This window comes from Branchiostoma lanceolatum, chromosome 15, assembly GCF_035083965.1.
Source record: "Branchiostoma lanceolatum isolate klBraLanc5 chromosome 15, klBraLanc5.hap2, whole genome shotgun sequence".
NCBI classification, from domain to species: Eukaryota; Metazoa; Chordata; class Leptocardii; order Amphioxiformes; family Branchiostomatidae; genus Branchiostoma; species Branchiostoma lanceolatum.
The window spans coordinates 1,176,940-1,197,573 of NC_089736.1; the positions used below are offsets into that span (position 1 = coordinate 1,176,940).

At 43.6% G+C, this 20,634-nt stretch overlaps 5 protein-coding genes across 5 annotated transcripts; all 5 read right to left on the reverse strand.

Moving 5' to 3' along the window:
- Positions 1-1,683: 1,683 nt before the first annotated feature.
- LOC136420994 (zinc finger protein 729-like) lies at positions 1,684-9,774 on the reverse strand. The gene is made up of 2 exons (XM_066408138.1): positions 8,897-9,774; positions 1,684-3,973 (listed from the first exon to the last, which is right to left on the reverse strand). The coding sequence occupies exons 1-2, from the start codon at positions 9,536-9,538 to the stop codon at positions 1,745-1,747; spliced, it is 2,871 nt and encodes a 956-aa protein (XP_066264235.1). The 5' UTR covers positions 9,539-9,774; the 3' UTR covers positions 1,684-1,744.
- Positions 5,597-8,006, reverse strand: LOC136420770 (zinc finger protein 79-like). The gene is made up of 2 exons (XM_066407866.1): positions 7,904-8,006; positions 5,597-7,306 (listed from the first exon to the last, which is right to left on the reverse strand). The coding sequence occupies exon 2, from the start codon at positions 7,304-7,306 to the stop codon at positions 6,500-6,502; it is 807 nt and encodes a 268-aa protein (XP_066263963.1). The 5' UTR covers positions 7,904-8,006; the 3' UTR covers positions 5,597-6,499.
- Positions 9,775-10,487: 713 nt separating the features above from the next.
- LOC136421229 (zinc finger protein 782-like) lies at positions 10,488-12,917 on the reverse strand. The gene is made up of 2 exons (XM_066408421.1): positions 12,761-12,917; positions 10,488-12,428 (listed from the first exon to the last, which is right to left on the reverse strand). Exon 2 carries the CDS (start codon positions 12,426-12,428, stop codon positions 11,538-11,540), a length of 891 nt encoding a protein of 296 aa, XP_066264518.1. The 5' UTR covers positions 12,761-12,917; the 3' UTR covers positions 10,488-11,537.
- Positions 12,918-13,363: 446 nt separating this feature from the next.
- LOC136420941 (zinc finger protein 782-like) lies at positions 13,364-16,552 on the reverse strand. Its single transcript, XM_066408086.1, has 2 exons — positions 16,377-16,552; positions 13,364-15,317 (listed from the first exon to the last, which is right to left on the reverse strand). Exon 2 carries the CDS (start codon positions 15,312-15,314, stop codon positions 14,271-14,273), a length of 1,044 nt encoding a protein of 347 aa, XP_066264183.1. The 5' UTR covers positions 15,315-15,317; positions 16,377-16,552; the 3' UTR covers positions 13,364-14,270.
- Positions 16,553-17,638: 1,086 nt separating this feature from the next.
- LOC136420995 (zinc finger protein 665-like) lies at positions 17,639-18,991 on the reverse strand. The gene has a single exon (XM_066408139.1). It carries the CDS (start codon positions 18,989-18,991, stop codon positions 17,639-17,641), a length of 1,353 nt encoding a protein of 450 aa, XP_066264236.1.
- Positions 18,992-20,634: the final 1,643 nt, after the last annotated feature.

The window sequence follows — 20,634 nt, forward strand, 5'->3', positions numbered from 1 at the left end:
TAATAGGTCAAAATAACACGCTGTTTCTTGTACATTCTCACTAGTGTCTCACTAACGCAAAGAAAACGGCACTGCCGCGAAATTGCACTTGGACCCTATACTTTACTGTAGTAAGGTAACCATGACCATAGGTCGTCCAAGCTCAGACACACACACACACACACACAAACACACACACACACACACACAAACACACACACACGCACGCACGCACGCACGCACACACACACACACACACACACACACACACACGCACACACACACACACACACACACACACACACACACACGCACACACACACACACACACACACACACACACACACACACGCACACACACACACACACACACACGCACAGTACTCTCAAAGCAGATGTTGGGGTAGTAGTTGGTAGTCACTATCAGGCGTCGATGAAGGTTAGACATCCAGGAAAGATACGCCAAACAGCAGTTACTCAATCAACTGGACATGATTTTGGAAAATGTTAGACGTTTCAAGTAGCATCCACTACATTCGTAAGTGACACTGTGCACTCACTACCAGACCTCCTGTTCGAGTTGAAAATGTTGTTGACATTAGCCCAAACAGGGTGCGTTAGGGGTTCTTAGCTTACCTTTGAGGCCAAATGGAGGTCTAGAAGAGACATTGAGATGCAAGATCGTAAATATCACGATTTTCGACCAAACATCTGCTTGGAAATTATGAAAAAGCTCTGCTAAATCACGCCACCTAGCGACGAATATGGCCATTACACAATCCTGTCACGGATCCCACGCAGGTCTTTAACTTAGTCTAGAGATCGAATATTGTTTTTTTTCGTTCTACAATCTATATTTTGTCATTGTTCACATTAACTGAATGACATCTAAGCTATAGAACTATAGAAGTGTTTTGCAGTTTATTGTAAACTACTAGTGTTCAGACTGGACTGCCTAAGAAGATTCAGAAGAATATCCTGTATTTCAACCCAAAACTGCTGCTTGTACATGGGATACTACTTACTGATGTACGGATGAAGAAAAAAACACGTAGAGAGATTGCATTATCTGTTTATTTGTTAATAAAGAAATAAATTGACTGAAACTCAAAAATTATGTATTCAGCAAATATTGTCCATTTGCTTTGTATCATCATCATTCCTCAGAAGCAACACACAAAGTCTCATTTCTTATCTACCTCTAGTCAAACGAAAAGATCATCTTTCCTTCTGTAAGGATTCAACAACAATTCCTCTTTCCAACAAATTAAAGACAAGGATCTAAGATTGTGTGGTCTAAGATTAGCATCTTCCTTAAGAGTTTCTTCGGGCACATCATACACTCTGGGTTTTGCCTCTTCAGATGAAACAAAATGTTACTAAGCAATCTTAAAGTCAAATGTTCTCATAACTAAAAAAGATTCTCAATTAGTCTGGATCCTCAATAACAACACATTCATGAGAAACAACACACATTCTCAGTGTCATCTGCTTCGAATCCTCTTCAACATATTATATTTTCTTTCTTAAGGGTAAAACAGTTCCTTTTTCCAGGAAAAGGAATGTGTGGATGTTGCTTGGTCATTAGCCTATTTCTTCAGACTTTCTTTGTGTCTTTGGCATAAATCTTCATGTGCCTCTTAAGATGAGACTTCAACATAGGATCTTCTTTCCTTTGAGTTTGACTAGGGTATCACAAATCCCAAGAAAAGGCAAGGCATGTGGCGTCGTTGCTTGGTCATGGGCATAGTTCTTCAGACTTTCTTTAGGCAGTCACACTCTCCTTTGTGTCTTTGGCATGAATTTTCATGTGCCTCTTCAGATGAGCCTTCAGTGTTCCAGAATAGTCGCACTGGTCACACCTGTGAGGCTTCACAACAGCGTGTGTGGCCATGTGCTGTCTCAGGCCACCCTTCACAGCAGCAGCAAATCCGCAAACCTCACACACGTACGGTTTCTCACCGGAATGTCTAGCCATGTGATCGGCCAAGTTTCCTTTGGTGGTTGCAAAATAGTCGCACACCTCACATTGGTAAGGCTTCTCACCGGTGTGTTTAGTAATGTGGTCTCTCAGATAGCTTTTATCTGCAGTCGCATAGCCACAAACTTCACATTTGTATGGCTTTTCCCCAGTGTGTGTGGCCATATGCCGCTTCAAATCCTGCATGTGCTTTGTAGAAAAGTCACAAAGTTCGCATTTGTGCGGTTTCTCACCAGTGTGTGTGGCCATGTGTCGCTTCATATTGTTTTTGTGCACTGTGGAAAAGTCACAGACTTCACAACTGAAGGGTTTCTCCCCAGTGTGGTTGACCATGTGCTTTTTCAAGTAAGACATTTTTACAGCTGAATAATCGCACATTTCACATTTGAATGGCTTCTCGCCAGTGTGAGTGGTCATGTGGCTCTTTAAACTCGACTTCTTCACACTAGAATAATCACAGACGGTACATTTAAAGGGTTTCTCTCCGGTGTGTTTACTAGCAATGTGCTGCTTTAATAGACTCTTTTCACGAGAGGCATAACTACACAACTCACAGCTGTAAGGTTTCTCACCAGTGTGTTTTGTCATGTGCAGCTTTAAACCTTTTTTGCTAACTGAGGAAAAGTCACATTCGGTGCATTTGTGAGGCCTGTCGTTGCTGTGTTTAGCCATGATGTGCTCTTTCAGATGACCCGACTGTTGTGCTGAATACTCACAAAACGTGCACTGGTAAGGTCTCTCACCGCCATGTATTGTCCGAACATGCACGAAAAGACCTTCTTTCCTTGCTGCAGAGAAGTCACAGTGGCCACAGTGGTAAGGTCTCTCACCAGTGTGTTTAGCCATATGACGTAGCAGTTGCCCATTTTGTGCAGCAGAATAGTCGCACTGGTCACACTTGAACGGTCTCTCACCGGTGTGGGTCCTGATGTGATTCGTCAGCGTCGCTTTTCGTATCGTTTCATACTCACAGTGTGGGCAGCTGTGTTTCTTTGGCTCCTTTTTAATTTTAATTTTAGGTTCTGTGTGTTTGAGCATATGCTTTTGTAAAGCTATCTTTTGAACTGCAGAATAGTCACAATGTCCACAGTGGTAAGGTCTCTCACCAGTGTGCACTGCCTGGATATGCAGTTTCAGGGCACCCCTCTGTGCAGCAGAATAGTCGCACTGGTCACACTTGTACGGTTTCTCACCAGTGTGGGTCCTGATATGGATTGTCATCCCTGGTTTACTTCTCGTTTCAAACTTACAATGCGGACAGCTGTGTTTTTTCCGCTCCTTTTTAACCTGAGGTTCTGTGTGTTTGACCATGTGTTTTTCTAAAGATGTCTTTTGGCTGGCAGAATAGTCACACACTTCACACTTGTATGGTTTGTCTGCAGTGTGTGTGAGCATATGATTCTTCAAATGTAACTCTCGATAGGCAGCATATGGACAAATCTCACACTTGAATGGTTTCTCCCCAGTATGGGTAACCATGTGGAGCTTCAAACTCTTCTTGGTGACAGCAGAATAGTCGCACAGCGTGCACTTGTGGGGCTTAGTGTTAGTGTGTTTAGCCATGATGTGGTTCTTCAGAAGAGGCTTATGTGCTGTAGAATAATCACAGTAAGGGCACTGGTAAGGTCTCTCACCGCTGTGTACTGCCCTAACGTGGCTGAAAAGACCATGCTTTCTCGCTGCAGAAAAATCACAGTGGCCACAGTGGTAAGGTCTCTCACCAGAGTGCACAATCATGTGGTTTTTCAGTGTCTCCTTTCTTGATGCAGAATAGTCGCACTGGTCACAATGGTGTGTTCTGTGGGACCTCATGTGTTTCTTCATCACCGGCTTGCATTCTGTTTCATACTGACAGTGCGGGCAGCTGAGTTTCTTCTGTTTCTCTCCACTTTCAATTTCATCTTCTTCACTTTCACTTTCATCTCCATTTTCACCTTCATCTCCGTCGTCAGTTTCTGGACAGCTGGACACCTCTTCTGACTCTTCATGCTCCTCTTCAGTCGATTCCATCATCTAATATTAATACAATGTAGTTGAAGAATATTGTCAAAAGTTCATGGATTCAAAAGACTTCAATCATGCACCAGCAATCTCTCTGTTATGTCTTATGTTCTTAACTGACCTCTACCTCTCCCTTCATAACCTCAATATAAAGTCGCCTGCAGGCTGATAATTCAAATTTTGAGCCTCTCATGAATAAACAAAATAGAAAATAAACAAACAAAAACAGAAACATTGTCAGTAGTGAGCTTGCATAATTTTTGACATTGAGGAGTTGAGCATACTACCCAGGAACCTGGTCAGGTTTGGACTTTGAACCTAAACCGTCTGTAAACCACCATCTACCAACAGCTGTCTCCCGCCCCCCTCCCCATGCCTAGGTCGAGGTTACTATTTTCGTTGGAACTTTGCAGCCTTTCTGGGTTTCCATCGCTGTTTGAGACGGTGCACGCTTTCTCCGCAGCGGAAGGGTAGCATAAAGAAAGCCCACACCGCCAGAGAGACACGCAGGAATGCAGAAACTAGCAACAAAATAACACCGACCGATTCTGATCTGCTTGGAGATAATCTATTCAAATCCCTCCTCCTCCATCTTATCATTCGAAGAAAACAAAGTTCTTTCTCAACTTACCCACCAACCTACCATCAGGACATAACAGGCGGAGCCTACTTTCCTGGACACAGTATCAAGGTATCAAGGTAACCTGGACGTGCGGATTCTCAAGAAGTTCGTCTTGGAATTCTAAGATAGTAAGAAGTCTGTCTTGTCTTAATTTGTAACTTTCTTCTGACCTTGGGACCGAGATTCTCCAATCAAAATCACTTCCAGACGCCACGCGTTCCTCCTGTCAGGATGGCGGTCCTGCGGTGTCAAAGGTTAGATGGGAAAGGTCACCAGCCTGATTACCCAAATCAAACTTTATTTGTGCGATATAACCCACACAACGCATTCTCGTGAAATCAATTCCGTGTGACACCCGCTTAAGTAATGTACACAGAAGCCTCTACAGAACTCCATGAGTCGCAAACTGTACTCTCCAGTGGGCTAACTTCTCATCATGTTATCTGTTTATTTGGACGATTTCTACCTATTTTTCCAGCGACCCGTGGAGTCTGGTAGAGGCTACGTTCTTAAGACAGAAAATCAGCAGAAACAGTGTGCCCACCCTCGAGACGCTTTCTACGTTTTAATTGTCCTTACCAAACAATTATAAACTCAGCTAAACATGCAAAAAGTTTAATAGGGACAAAGTGTGGTATAGAGTCTGGTAGGGGCTACGTTAGCCTCAGCAAAGGTGTGTTATACCGGGCCCAGTCTGATATATTACCCGTTTATGTCAGTCTGTCTTCTTAGCTGCCATATAGAGTTTCGCAGCCACCGCTAATTAAAGCCAAGGCCGTAAACCCACCCCCGGGTGGGCTAATCTGTCTGGGCGGGCGGAAATCACTCTCAGCGCCGTAGAGAAACCGGGGAGCTGCCGACGGTATGGTTTCCAGGCTAAGAGAGAAATGCAACCAGACCGGCGTGCCCATCACTGAGGCACTTTCAACGCTTTCTATTTTTACTTACAGAAGATTTATAAACAGCAAAATTGCAGAACGCTTAGTAGGGGAAAAAGAGAGAGCAAAAAGCAATTTCTTGTTTAGCAGATTTATTATGAACAGCTGCACAAGAACACTTTAACAAATTGGGAATTACAAGCAATGGAGTTAATGAGTATAGACAAACGCTTAAGAGGACTACAACATTTTCTATTGTACATAAAAATCAAAAACATATCACAGAATATCCGAGACAATGACTCGGTGCTTACCCCTGGATAAACGTGTTTATGTAACAAGATTCCTTAAAATGTTATCTCCCATTCGAGTACTAAAGAACCCACTCATCAGATCTTTCTTTGAATCTTAACCTTCTCCCTTCTGCCTAACACTGTAGCTAATAGAGAATGGGGTGCCAAACGGCTACTTCTGTGTGGTAAAGGTTGAAACGCCCATATCAAGTTAAATAGATGTATAAAGGAAGGTAATCGCACAACATAGTTAATTGATAATACCCAAGTTGAGTAGACCTAGAAACGAAAGTATTCGTACTACGTATCTAGTATAATAAGCAACTACAGATAAGATATAACATGTTGTTCAACTGGACGTCGCTAGGTGATCACATACGAACCAACAGAGAACCAAACAAACGGTTACGTAACACCTATATCTTATCTAATAAGTAAAACTTCATGGAAAGAAAGGAAGTGTCCGATCCTTCCTGGTAAGTTCCTTTGGTAAAATCCACGTGGTAACATACTTTTGTGCGGGCATATACAGATCACAGGGTTCTACAAATGTTACAAAAATGCCCGGAGGCAATGTAACAATTAACTAACTGTTGTATGTTCTTATAGTTCTGAGTAAAAGGTCCACCAATGCAGGCAACACACAAAGTGTCGTTTGTAATCCCTTCTTTGCGCAAAAATAAAACAAGTCCTTTTACCAAGAAAAGACAAGGAATGTGATCCAACATATTTCTTCAGACTTTCTTCAAGCAGTCTCGTTTTTATCTCCGGCATGTTTCGCCATGTGCCTACTCAGATGAGCTCTCTGTGCTGCAGAGTAGTCGCACTGGTCACATTTGTGCGGCTTCACGTGCGTGGCCATGTGCTGCCTCAAGGTACTTATCACTGCAGCTGCATAACCACAAACATCACACTTGTAGGGCTTCTCACCGGTGTGTGTTTTCATGTGATGCACTAAGTTTGCTTTGTTGGTTGTAAAGAAGTTGCATTCCTCACATTGGTAAGGCTTCTCACCAGTGTGTTTAGTCATGTGGTCTTTCAAAGAGGATATCCGTGCCGCCGCATAGCCACAAATTCCACATTTGTATGGCTTTTCACCAGTGTGCGTGGCCATGTGGCACTTCAAATTTTGCATGTGCACTGTAGAAAAATCACAAAGTTCACATTTGTAGGGCTTCTCACCCGTGTGAGTAGCCACGTGCAGTTTCAAGTTACCCTTCTGTGCAGCAGAATAGTCGCACTGCTGGCACTTGTACGGTTTCTCACCAGTGTGGATCCTTAAGTGTTTTGTCATCGCTGATTTATCCATCGTTTCATACTCACAGTGCGGACAGCTGTGTTTCTTTCTCTTTTTTTCACTTTCGCCACTTTCGCTTTCACCAGCATGACCACGTTTTAGGTCACGCCCGGTTGATGTAGAAGATGCTTGCTGTGGTCTCTCACCGCTGTGAATCTCGAGTTGCTGTTCTCCTGCCCCTCCGTTGTCAGTTTCTGGACGGCCGAATTCAGAGTATCCTGACTCTAGGTTCCCATCTTCAGTCGACTCCATCATCTAATTTTGAGCAACATTGTCAGTAGGGTTGGTAAGCCAGTTCATACTTTAAACTGCACACACACAGCAGAATACATAATGGGACAGGGTAATTTGTCACAGCCGAATGCTCCTTATTGTAGATTACTGTCTAGACCACGCATTCTACACATCCAGGCGTTTTTTTCGTCTCATGGGCTTTCAGCTTTGAAATATTGCCAACAAATTCGCACGAATAAAATATAAACCGCGAAGCAACTTATAACAAATCAAGGTTGAAGGCCTGACGGCTGTGGCATTTTCAGTTACACTCCAACCAAAGTAGACTGTCCCAGCCGACTCTAAACCGCGGAAACCCGGATGTATTGTACCCATCCGCCAACAGCTATCTATTTCGCCCCCCTCCCCCTTCTCTACGCGAATCTCTCTCGTGGTGCGCGTTTTCCCGTAGTGGAAGGGTGGCCCTAAAAGCCTAAGAAATTGCGCATTATCACATATAGATGTAACCAATTTGAAACTAACCCCGATTCATGATTTGCTTGGAGATACTGTTCAAATTCCTTCATGACCTCTTGACCTCCATCGTACTCATTCGAAGAAAACAAAGTTTTTGCTCACCTTTATTAAATACCCGCGACTCTGGAAGTCTGGATTCCACAAGAGGTCTGTCTTAGAGATCTAATCAGTCTGCCTTCACCTAAGTTGTAATTCTCTGATGACTCGAAAATTCTCCAGAAAAGGACACTTTCAGACGCCACGCGTTCCTCCTGCCAGGATAGCGGTCCGTAGGTGTCAAAGGTCAAGTAGGAAAGGTCACGGCCATGCTATGAAGCCTGATTACCCAAATCAAACTTTATTTCCACAGTACAACGGATAACGACAAATATGAGAAGCATAATGCCGAAGGACAAAAAAAACAACACTATTATTCCAAAGAAAACGCTTCCACACTTTTTGTTTGTCGCAACAAAACATTCATAAACACAGCGGAAGACGCAGAATGGTAGTGTACGCAGATGGACAAAGGACCAAGAAAGCGATGAAAGTCTTGTCTGGGTTAGCATATTTATTATGAACAACTGTCATAAAAGCACGTGTTATGACATTACAAACAACAGACTTCATAAACATTATGTCAAGAGAAACATTAAAAATATAGAGAAACATTTCTATCTTATAAAAGCTAATAAAGACATCACATGTATTCATACAACATATCTAATCTTTCTCTTAATACCATTAGTAAATACAGTTCAAAGATATAACACATTTTCCACATGCGCATTTCTTCCTGATACGCTTCTTTGAGAAAACAAACAACAACTTCGTTCCCCCCACAAAGGGTAGGCGAAGAACATTGGGTCGTACAAATGATCTAGAAATGTTCACAAAGTGTTCACAAGTGTTCAAAAGTTCTTGTCTCTGAGCAAAATTCCTCCAACACATCACAGTCATCAGAAACGACACACGAAATCTCATTTGCCATCTGCTTGTCTTCAACGCAAGAATTCTCTCTTCTTCCGCAAGGATAGAATATCCTTCTTTTCAAGGAATGTGGTCGAAGCTGCTTGGTCATTAGCTAATTTATTGAGATTTTCCTCAGGCAGTCACACTCTGTTTTTTGTCCTTGGCATGTTTGGCCATGTGGATCTTCAAACGTGGCTTCTGTGCTGCAGAATAGTTGCACTGGTCACATTTGTGCGGCTTCAAAATAGCGTGTGTGGCCATGTGCTTCCTCAATGTACCCATTTCTGCTGCTGCATATCCGCAAACCTCACACTTGTAAGGCCTCTCACCAGTGTGTTTTGTCATGTGCCTCCTTAATGTTGCTTTGTTGGTTGTGAAATAGTCGCATTCCTCACATTGGAAAGGCTTCTCACCAGTGTGTTTAGTCATGTGGGCGTTCAAAGAGCACATATGTGCCGCCGCATAGCAACAAATGCCACATTTGTATGGCTTTTGGCCAGTGTGTGTGGCCATGTGGTACTTCAAACTCTGTTTAGTTGCTGCAGAATAGTCGCACAGCGTGCACTTGTGCGGCTTAGTGTTCGTGTGTTTAGCTATGATGTGGTTCTTTAGGTAAACATTTCGTGTTGCCGAATAATTACAGTAAGTGCACGGAAAAGGTCTCTCGCCAGTGTGCACTTCCAGGACGTGCTGTTTCAGGGCACCCCTCTGTGAAGCCGAATAGTCGCACTGGTCACACTGGAATGGTCTCTCACCAGTGTGGGTCCTGATGTGCGATGTCATCATATCTTTCCTTTTCGTTTCATACTCACAGTGCGGACAGCTGTGTTTCTTACGTTTTTCCTGACTTTCACTTTCACCAGCATGACCACGTTTATGGTCACGCCCGGTTGATGTAGAAGATGCTGGGTGTGGTCTCTCACCACTGTGGATCTTGAGTTGTTCTCCTGTCCCTCCGTTGTCAGTTTCCGGACAGCTGGGCTCCTCTCCTGACTCTAGATGCTCATCTTCAGTCGATTCCATCATCTGATTTTGGGCATGTCAAAAGGTTAATTATGGACAGGTATGAAGAAGAAAAGGTTTTAATGTCCTCTTTAATTTAGATCCTCGCCCATCGTGGGCCGGTCTAGGTGCGCTGTCCCCCCCCCCCCCCATATATCATGAATAAACAGAGGTTCAAACAAACAAACCATTCCAGCATGACCTGACTGACCTCTTGACCTCCATCTTTCTCATTAGAGGAAAACAAAGTTCTTTCTCACCTTAGCAGCGACTCTAGAAGTATAGATTCCACAGGAAGTTTGTCTTAGAGTTCTGAGGAGTCTGTGCTGCTCTGATTTGTAAGCCTCCGAACACCTTGAGACAGAGATCGGAGACACAGAAGACACCTCCAGACGCCACGCGTTCCTCCTGTCAGGGTAGCGGTCCCGAGATGTCAAAGGTCAGATAGTAAAGGTCACGTCAATTTTGAAGACTGATAACCCAACTAAAACTTATTTTCTACAGCGCACGTACGTTACTGAAGTTTCCGTCCTTGCAATTAGCCTTGGAGCAGTAACTTGCAAATAAACTTCCATTGATACAAGACTACAGTTAGAAGCAAAGTCCTAAAGGTAGGACAAGCTGGGATTCTAATCTTTTAGTATTTGTCCCAGACAAATCTTTTATAAACTCAGACGGTTAGTGTGTGCAGGTGGACAAAGGACGAAAAAAAAAGGACGACGGAAGTCCTGTGTTGGTTAGCAGGTCTATTGTGAACAGCCGTCCCGAAAACACTAAACGCCATAAGATTACAGACAAAAGATTACATAAAGATAGTATTAGAAGAAGAAACCTTGAAACATATGCAGAAAATTTCCTGTCGTAGAAAAGCTGACAAACATATCACCGTATCCCAGAGACGTCGACTGTGAAGTGGGCAAACGGGAGGTGTTTCCCGGGATTGACATGTTTCTGTAACAAAAGTTTCCTTTCATATTTATGTTACAGCTGCCTTGTGTATGTCTTAACATATCAAATCTCCACTTGAGTACTCATATATTACCCCACCCTTCTTGCTCTATCTCTTAGAATGCCAAAAATACCCAAGGTAAATAGATGTACCGAAACGAATGTAATAATATCTAATATCACTAGTAACTACACAACTGAATCTGAATCTACAGTTAAGATATAACCTGTTGTTCAGTGGGGTATCGCTAGGTGATCACAAAAGAACCAACAGAGAACTGAACAAGTGGTAACTTAGTACTTATCTAACATCTAACTTAAACTTAATATAACAAAGCAAATCAAAAGTGTGGAACTGAAACAGTATGAAAAAACTACACAAAATTGGTGTTTTCCTAACAAACAGACTACAACATACCGATACTACAAACTTTTGGGAATGACTGAAAATGCAAATGTGTCCACTTCCACGTGAGCTTCGGACACTCTCCATTTCACGTTTATGGTTCAGATACCGTACTCAAATAAATCTTGTCAGTTTTCACACGTCCCCAATCCTTACTGACACATCCATTTGCAAAACTACTTTGTTACATCCCCTTGGGAGGGCACATACAGAACAGATATAGTTCTAAAACGGTTTACAAAATGTCAGGAAGCAATCTCTAAGTACAATTGTATCATATGTCTAAATAGAAAACCCTCCAATACAACACAGTCATAAGAGGCTACACTAATTTGTTGGTAGCGTTTCTTCCAATGCAAAATCATCTTCAATGATCAAACAGTTCCGGATTCCAAGAAGACAAGGAATGTTGAGATTTTCGCCAGGCACTTAAACTTCGCTCTTGTCCTTGGCATGTCTGGCCATGTGCCTCTTCAAACTTGGCTTCTGTGCTGCAGAGTAGTCGCACTGGTCACATTTATAGGGCTTCACAACAGCGTGTGTGGCCATATGCTGCCTCAAGGTACGCTTCACTGCTGCCGCATAACCACAAACCTCACATATGTATGGCTTCTCACCGGTGTGTTTTGTCATGTGCCTCCGTAAGGTCGCTTTATTGGTTGTGAAATACTCGCATTCCTCGCATTGATAAGGTTTCTCACCGGTGTGTTTTATCATGTGATAAGCTAAGTTTGTTTTTCTGGTTGTGAAGTAGTCGCATTCCTCACATTGGAAATGCTTCTCACCGGTGTGTTTAGTCATGTGTTCTTTCAAAGAGGACATTTGTGTCGCCGCATAGTCACAAATTCCACATTTGTACGGCTTGGTGTTAGTGTGTTTGGCCATGATGTGGTTCGTTAAGCTAACATTCTGTGTTGTAGAATAATTGCAGTAAGCACACTGGTAAGGTCTCTCACCGGTGTGCACAGCCAGGACGTGCTGTTTCAGGTGCCCCTTCTGTGCAGCAGAATAGTCGCATTGGTCACACTTGTACGGTTTCTCACCAGTGTGGGTCCTGATGTGTTCTGTCATCACTGTTTTATTCATCGTTCCATACTCACAGTGAGGACAACTGTGTCTCTTTCGCTTCATTCTACTGCCACTTTTTTCACCAGCATGACCCCGTTTCGGGTTGCGCCTCCTTGATGTAGAAGATGCTTGTTGTGGTCTCTCACCAGTGTAGATCTCAAGATGTTGTTCTTCTTTCCCCCCGTTGTCAGTTTCTAGACAGCTCGGCTCCTCTCCTGACTCTATTTGCTCATCTTCAGTCGATTCCATCATCTAATTTTGAGCAAGTGAAAATTGTAAATATGTTATATGACATAGCAACCCCCGAATTGCCATGATTTCACCAAAAGTCCCCCAAGAAAAGTTTTGATGCCCTCCTTTATTTCGATCCTCGCTCAACTTGGGCCGGTCTAGGTGCTAAAGCTGAGCCCCCCCCCCCCCCCAACCCCCCACTGCCGCGTTTTTCTGAAACGGGAGGGCGCCCCTAGCAACGTGCGCTCTGTCACAGATAGACGTAGCAAACTAGAAACCAACAAAATAACCCAACCTGACTGACCTCTTGACCCCCATCTTACCCATTCGAAGAAAACAAAGTTCTTTCTCACCTTAGCAGCGACTCTAGAAGTCTGGATTCTACCAGAAGTTTGTCTTGGAGTTCTAAGAAGTCTGTGCTGCTCTGATTTGTAACCCTCCGAACGCCTTGAGACTGAGATCGGAGGCACAGATGACACTTCCAGACGCCACGCGTTCCTCCTGTCAGGATTGTGGTCCTTAGATGTCAAAGGTCAGATAGCAAAGGTCACGTCGATTTTTGTTGCCTGATTACCCAAATCAATTCATTTCTACACCGCACGTTTATTTATGAAGTTTACGTACTTGCAATTAGCCTTGAAGCACTAACTTGCAAATAAACTTTCATTGCTGATATGTCGGATATAAGGCTGCAGTTAGAAGCAGAGTGCTAAAGGTGCAAATTTGGATTCCAGACAAGACGCGTCTTTTACACGTTTCATTTGTCCCAGACAAAACCTGTATAAACTCAGAACGTTAGTGTGCGCAGATGGACAAAAGAGCAAAATAAAACGACTAAAGTCTTGGTTAGCAGATTTATTATGAACAACCACGAAAACACTTAACAGACAAAATATTAGATAAAGATGTTAGTAGAAACCTTAAACAATACAGGAAAAAATTGTCTGAAGCTGATTATGATATCACTGTATACAAGACACATTGACTGTGAAGGGAACAAATGGGAGGTGCCCCCTCCCCATCGACGTGTTTGCGTAACAAAAGTTTCCTTTAATCCTTATTTTCTAGCTACCTTGTGTATGTTTTAGCACATAAAATCTCCACTTGAATACTCATGTAGCCCTTCCCTTCTTGTTCTGCCTCTTTAATTCCCTAAAACAGTATACCCAAGTTAAATAGATGTGGAAACGAAGGTATCCGTACTACCTATCTGATATCATTAGAGTTAGAAACTAGTTAAGATATAACCTGTTGGTCAACTGGATGTCGCTAGGTGATCACAAAAGAACCAACAGAAGACCGAACAAGTGGCAACTTAGCATTTATCTAAAATCTAACTTAAACTTAATATAACAAAGCAAATCAAAATGTGTGGAATTAAAACAGTGGTTAAGGTGCCAAATAAACTACACAAAATATAATCAAAAACGCGTGTTTTCCTAACAAACATCTTATAACATACTTATACTTAAATGTAAACATATAAACTTTCACTAAACCATCGGACGCTCTCCATGTCACGTCCAGTTTACGGTACAGATCACGTACTTAGACAGATCTTGTCCTTTTGCACACGTCCCCAATCCTTCCTGACACATCTATTTGCAAAACCACGTGTTACATCCCCTTGGGAGGGCACATACAGAACATGCAGTTCGAAAAAGGTTTACAACATGTCCGAAAGCAATCTCTAAGTACAATTGTATCATATGTCTAAATAGAAAATCCTCCAATATAACACTATAATCAGAGGCTACACTCATTTGTTACTTGCTACTCTTCCAATGCAAAATCATCTTCAATGATCAAACAGTTCCGGATTCCAAGGAGAAGACGAGGAATGTTGAGATTTTCACCAGGCACTTAAACTTCGCTCTTGTCCTTGGCATGTTTGGCCATGTGCCTCTTCAAATGAGCATTCTGTGCTGCAGAGTAGTCGCACTGGTCACATTTGTAGGGTTTCACAACAGCGTGTGTGGCCATGTGCTTCCTTAGGTTACCCTTCAGTGCTGCCGCATAACCACAAACCTCACACACGTATGGCTTCTCACCGGTGTGCTTAGTCATGTGCCTCCTTAAGTTTGCTTTTCTGGTTGTGAAGTAGCCGCATTCCTCACATTGGAAAGGCTTCTCACCGGTGTGTTTTGTCATGTGATTAGCTAAGTTTGCTTTTCTGGTTGTGAAGTAGTCGCATTCTTCACATTGGTAAGGCTTCTCACCAGTGTGCTTGGTCATGTGTTCTTTCAAAGAGATCATTTGTGCCGCCGCATAGCCACAAATTCCACATTTGTATGGCTTTTCACCAGTGTGTGTGGCCATGTGCTGCTTCAAATTGCTGATTTTCACTGTAGAATAATCACAGATTTCACATTTGTGAGGTTTCTCCACAGTGTGGGTAGCCAGGTGGTACTTCAGACTCTGTTTAGTTACTGCAGAATGGTCGCACAGCGTGCACTTGTACGGCCTGGAATGAGTGTGTTTAGACATGATGTGGTTCTTTAGGTCAACATTTCGTGCTGCAGAATAATCACAGTAAGTACACGGGTAAGGTCTCTCACCGGTGTGCAGTGCCTGGACGTGCTGTTTCAGGGCACATTTCTGTGCGGCTGAATAGTCGCACTGATCACGCTTGAACGGTCTCTCACCAGTGTGGGTCCTGTGTGATGTCATCATTTGTTTTCTTGTCGTTTCAAACACACAGTGAGGACAGCTGTGTCTATTTCGCTTCTTTTTACTTTCACTTTCACCATCATGACCACGTTTCCGGTTGCGCCTCCTTGATGTAGAAGATGCTGGGTGTGGTCTCTCACCACTGTCAATCTCGATGTGCTGTTCTCCTGTCCCTCCGTTGTCAGTTTCCGGACAGCTGGACTCCTCTTCTGACTCTTGATGCTCCCCTTCTTCCATCAGCTAATTTTGAGCAACATTGTCAGTAGGGTTAATAAGCCAGTTCATAGTTTAAACTGCACATTCACAAGATACATTGTGGTTGATATGTCAAAGGTAAATGCCCCTAACTTATAAACGGCTCTTGTCTAGACCACGCTTTCTACACGTCTTTGCCTCATGGGCCTTCAACGTTAACATACCACCCACAATGCATCTTGCTTCGCATGAATAAGAAAATAAACCGTGAAGCGACTTATTATCAATGAAACGTTGAAGGCCTGGCGGCTGGGGCATTTTCAGTTACACTCTAACCAAAGTAGACTGTCCCTGGTTGTACACACACGTGCACACCAACCCAACCGACTGTAAACATAGGCTGTAGGCCTCGGAAGGAGAGTTTGTACTATATATACACCGAATATATACCGGGATATCGGGTGATAGGCTGGGCGGATCCCGAACTTACCCGAAAGCCTAATCTCCAAGCAGATCTACACGGGGCGCGAAAATCGTATATGCTAGACCCTCTCTGGCTGACTGGACCTTCTCTGGCTAGCATATACGATTTTCGCGCCCCGGGTAGATCTGCTTGGAGATTACCAAAAGCCAACGTCGCCCGAAGAGCGCCCGAAGGGCGCCCCACAGCGCCGCAGGCGCCAAGCGAATGTCTGTCTCGCATTGGACGACGGGGGGCCGTCGGGAGTATCTGCATAACTATGGGGCAGGATGTCTTACGCAACTGCTCAGCGGGGAAGACAAACTCGCTATTGTTTGAGTCCGCGGAGCTGAGGCCTACTGCCCATGCTGTTAACTGCCAAACGCCGTATGTACAGTATCCATCCGCCAACAGCTATCTCTGCGCCCCCTCCCCTTCTCTACCCTAATCCCCGTCGTGGTGCGCGTTTCCCCCGTAGCGGAAGGGTGGCCCTAAGAAAGTGCGCACTATCAGAGATAGACGTGGAAAACTAGAAACCAACAAAATAACGCACATCGATTCATCTGCTTGTCGAATTCATGCATGACCTGGCTGACCTCTTGACCCCCATCTTACTCATTAGAGGAAAACAAATTCTGTCTCACCTTAGCAGTGACTCTAGAAGTCCGGATTCCACAATAAGTCTGTCTTGGAGTTCTAAGGAGTCTGTGCTGCTCTGATTTGTAACCCTCCGAACACCTTGAGACTGAGATCGGAGGCACAGATGACACTTCCAGACGCCACGCGTTCCTCCTGTCAGGATAGCGGTCCTTAGGTGTCAAAGGTCAAGACGGAAAGGTCACGACGATGTTATGAAGCCTGATAACCCAAACCAGCCTTTTTTTACAGTACAACGGATAACGACTAATCTTAGAAGCATAGAGCCGGAGGACGGCAAAAACTGCATTTCAAAACAAGACGCTTCCATACTTTTTGTGTGTCGCAACCAAACATTCATAAACACAGCGGAATTAGTGTATGCAGATGAACAAGAGAGCAAAAAATCGACGAAAATCCTGTCTTGGTTAGCAGATTTAATATGAACAGCTGTCCCGAAAACGCTTAATATGTTATAAGATTACAAACAACAAATTATCATATGGATCATAATAGAAGAAGCTTCTAAAATATCTATCTACCGATCTATCTAGCCATCTATCTATCTATCTATCTATCTATCTATCTATCTATCTATCTATCTATCTATCTATCTATCTATCTATCATCTATTTGTCTATTCATCTGTCTATTTATCTATCTATCTATCTATTCATCTATCACATTATACTTTTTTTTACTTGATATAGAAAAGGAAATTCAAATATGTGGAATTCAAACGTTAACAAACTGAAATGTAAAACAGAAAATGACGGTTTCACAACAAATTTGCAAGTAATTATAATACTACAAACAACGTAGCTTTTTAAGAAAGACTGGAGTTGCAAAATGAAAAAAAAATTCAGGTAACTTTCAGACGATCTCAATTTCAGGTTCAGTTTACGGTGCAAATATCGTACTCAGATCAATCTAGCACGTTTGCTTACATGCACTACTCTTCCTGATGCAAAAAAAAGAAGAAGAAAAGTGTTACCCTGTGAGGGCACGTAAAGAACATAATAGGGTTCTATAAATGTTCACAAAATGTTCACAAGTTCAAAGTTCTTGTCTCTCTTAGCAAAAGTTCCTCCAACACATCACAGTCATCATAAGCAACACATGAAGTCTCTTCTGCCATCTGCTTGTGTTAAACACAAGGATCTTCTTCCCTTCCGCAAGGATAAGACATACCTTTTTCCAAGGCAAGGAATTTGGTCTAAGCTTCTTGGTCATTTGCTTATTTCTTAAGATTTTCTTCAGGCACTTAGACTCAGTCCTTAGCATGTTTGGCCATGTGGCTCTTCAGATTAACATTCTGTGCAGCAGAGTAGTCGTACTGGTCACATTTGTAGGGCATCACAACAGCGTGTGTGGCCATGTGGCGTATCAGGTTACCTTTCACTGCTGCCGCATAACCACAAACCTCGCACACGTATGGCTTCTCACCGGTGTGTACCCTCATGTGATGAGTCAAGTTTGCTTTGTTGGTTGTGAAATACTCGCATTCCTCACATTGGTAAGGCTTCTCACCGGTGTGTTTAGTCATGTGGTGTTTCAAAGAGGACATGTGTGCTGCCTCATAGCAACATATCTCGCATTTGTATGGTTTCTCACCAGTGTGCGTTTTAATGTGCCGCTTCAAGTTGTTGATAAACACTGTAGAATAGTCACAAACATGACACTTGTGTGGTTTGCTGGTACTGTGTGTGGCCACGTGCTCTTTCAAAATCTGCTTTCGCTGGGTGGCGAAAGGACACATCTCACACTTGTAAGGTTTCTCCCCACTGTGGGTACCCATGTGGTACTTTAAACTCTGTTTAGTTGCTGCAGAATAGTCGCACAGCGTGCACTTGTGCGGCTTGGAGTTGGTGTGTTTAGCCATGATGTGGTTGTTTAGGTAAACATTTCGTGTTGTAGAATAAGCACAGTAAGTGCAGTGGAAAGGTCTCTCATCAGTGTGCACAGCTAAGACATGCTGCTTCAGGGTGCTATTCAGTGATGCAGAATAGTCGCACTGGTCACACTTGTACGGTCTCTCACCAGTGTGCACAGCCAGGGCGTGTTGCTTCAGGGTGCTATTCAGTGCTGCAGAATAGTCGCACTGGTTACACTGGTACGGTTTCTCACCAGTGTGGGTCCTGATGTGTTTTGTCATCTCCGACTTATGCATTGTTTCATACTCACAGTGCGGACAGCTGTGTTTCTTTCCCCTTTTTCCACTTTCGCCACTTTCACTTTTGCCTGCATGACCACGTTTTTGGTTACACCCGGTGTGCCCAGCCAGGACGTGCTTTTTTAAGTTGCTCTTCTGTGCTGCAGAATAGTCGCACTGGTCACACTTGTACGGTTTCTCACCAGTGTGGGTCCTGATGTGTTTTGTCATCTCCGCTTTATGCATTGTTTCATACTCACAGTGCGGACAGCTGTGTTTTTTCCGCTTCTTTTTATTTTCACTTTTATCAGCAAGATCAGGGTTTCGTCCTCTTGATGTAGAAAACGTTTGGTGTGGCCTCTCACCACTGTAGTGGATCTCGAGTTGTTGCTCTCCTGTTCCTCCGTTGTCAGTTTCTGGACAGGTGGGCTCCTCTCCCGGCTCCAGATGCTGACCTTCAGTCGACTCCATCGTCTAATTTTAAAGAAAAGTCAATAAGGAGGCTCATAGTTTCAACTGCACATGCGGAGCAAAATGCATGGTGGGAAGTTATCTACCCTTCCACAGTTTAAAGCAGCCCTGAGCTGATGCGTGAATGCACCTACCTGGCCTCTGACCTCTACTGACCTAATTCTGTTTAACCTTTGGTCCAAGCGAGGGACTGCTCAAACAACACACTGGGAACAAACATGTAGAAAGTATTGCTGAGTTACCCGGCAACACAAGGTATACTAACAAAACAAATCAGAATTGATCAGCAGTAACTGAACTGTCACAGAGCAAGCCTGTAACACCGGTGTTTGGGAACCATGTAACAACTTGGTCTAGTGGCCAGCCAGGACTTGGGCTTCTTATCTTACGTGTCAACCCAACGTGTCTGTAACCAAAGTGTGCTCTCACCACACTAAGCAAACGGTTTACAGTTTGATGTGATGTTTATTCGAGATACCGCTGTCGATGACATACAACGGACTAACGAAGCTTACTCTTAGGCTCTACCAGCCTCCGTGGGTCGCTGGGAAAATAGTAGAAATTGGCCAAAATAGAGTCAATTGTATGAAGGGAGTCGGCTACGGAGATAGGCTGCGAATGAAACCCTCCATGGCCAAAGTCTCACGGCAAATATTCTCCCTATAGCCGGCGCGGTTAGTCTGGTAGAGATCAGCTTACTCTAGCGGATGGAACTTAACAACCAAGAACAATTAAGAAGACACAAATACCTGAAGTTGGCTGAACAGAAGTTGACTGACGGCGGTAATACTACTCTAAACCGGCGCTAAGACAGGACTACAGCTGGACGATCCTCGGCTCTGACTGACTTACCGACATCGTACCACGATCTTTATCACATTTCTGGGAGGCGGGGCTAGGCGTGGCCAGGCTGACGTCAGGACGCGCCCGTGTCACGTGCTCTCACCACGTGACCCCGGGCTGTCCTGCGCTAATATGACGCGTGTTACACCATAGTGGAAAGCACAATGGTTACACCAGGAACGGATTGGACTTTGATATTTGATTTGGCGCTCCGGATTTTATTTGTACCCATTGTAGTTTGCCCTCTTTTCCTCCTGCCAAACTGTAACACGTGCTGTGACTAATGTCTGTGCATATGTTATACTGGGCCCCAATGGAAATTCGCTACCATAGCTGTTTATGCCACCCAGGTGTCTCAAGGTGAAATAAATAAACTAGAAACGGAACATTTGCAAGCAAATGTATAATGTTTACCTTCACATGGTTTGGCCTTAGAGAAACTCATGCTGTTTATTCTACTCAAACACATTGATATACTGTAAATGTATTTACGTTCGCGTGTTTTTTATTTCGCGCTAAGGCGAAAATTGAGTGTTTGCGGTGGTTTTAAGTTTGCGACAGCGCTATAGTCACTATAGCTACAGTATTGGACAAAATGTTCGCGGTGGTTTTAAGTTCGCGGTGAAACGTCGCCGCGAAAACCGCGAACATAAAATCATCGCGAATATTTCTGCATTTACAGTACTTGTACATGGTGACCAGTCCCTCACTCAAGCTCTGTAATGTTTGTTGCTACATTATGTAATCGAACACTACGGTGTTTACCAGTAACCATGGCGACAGCCGGCTGGTTTAGGTCG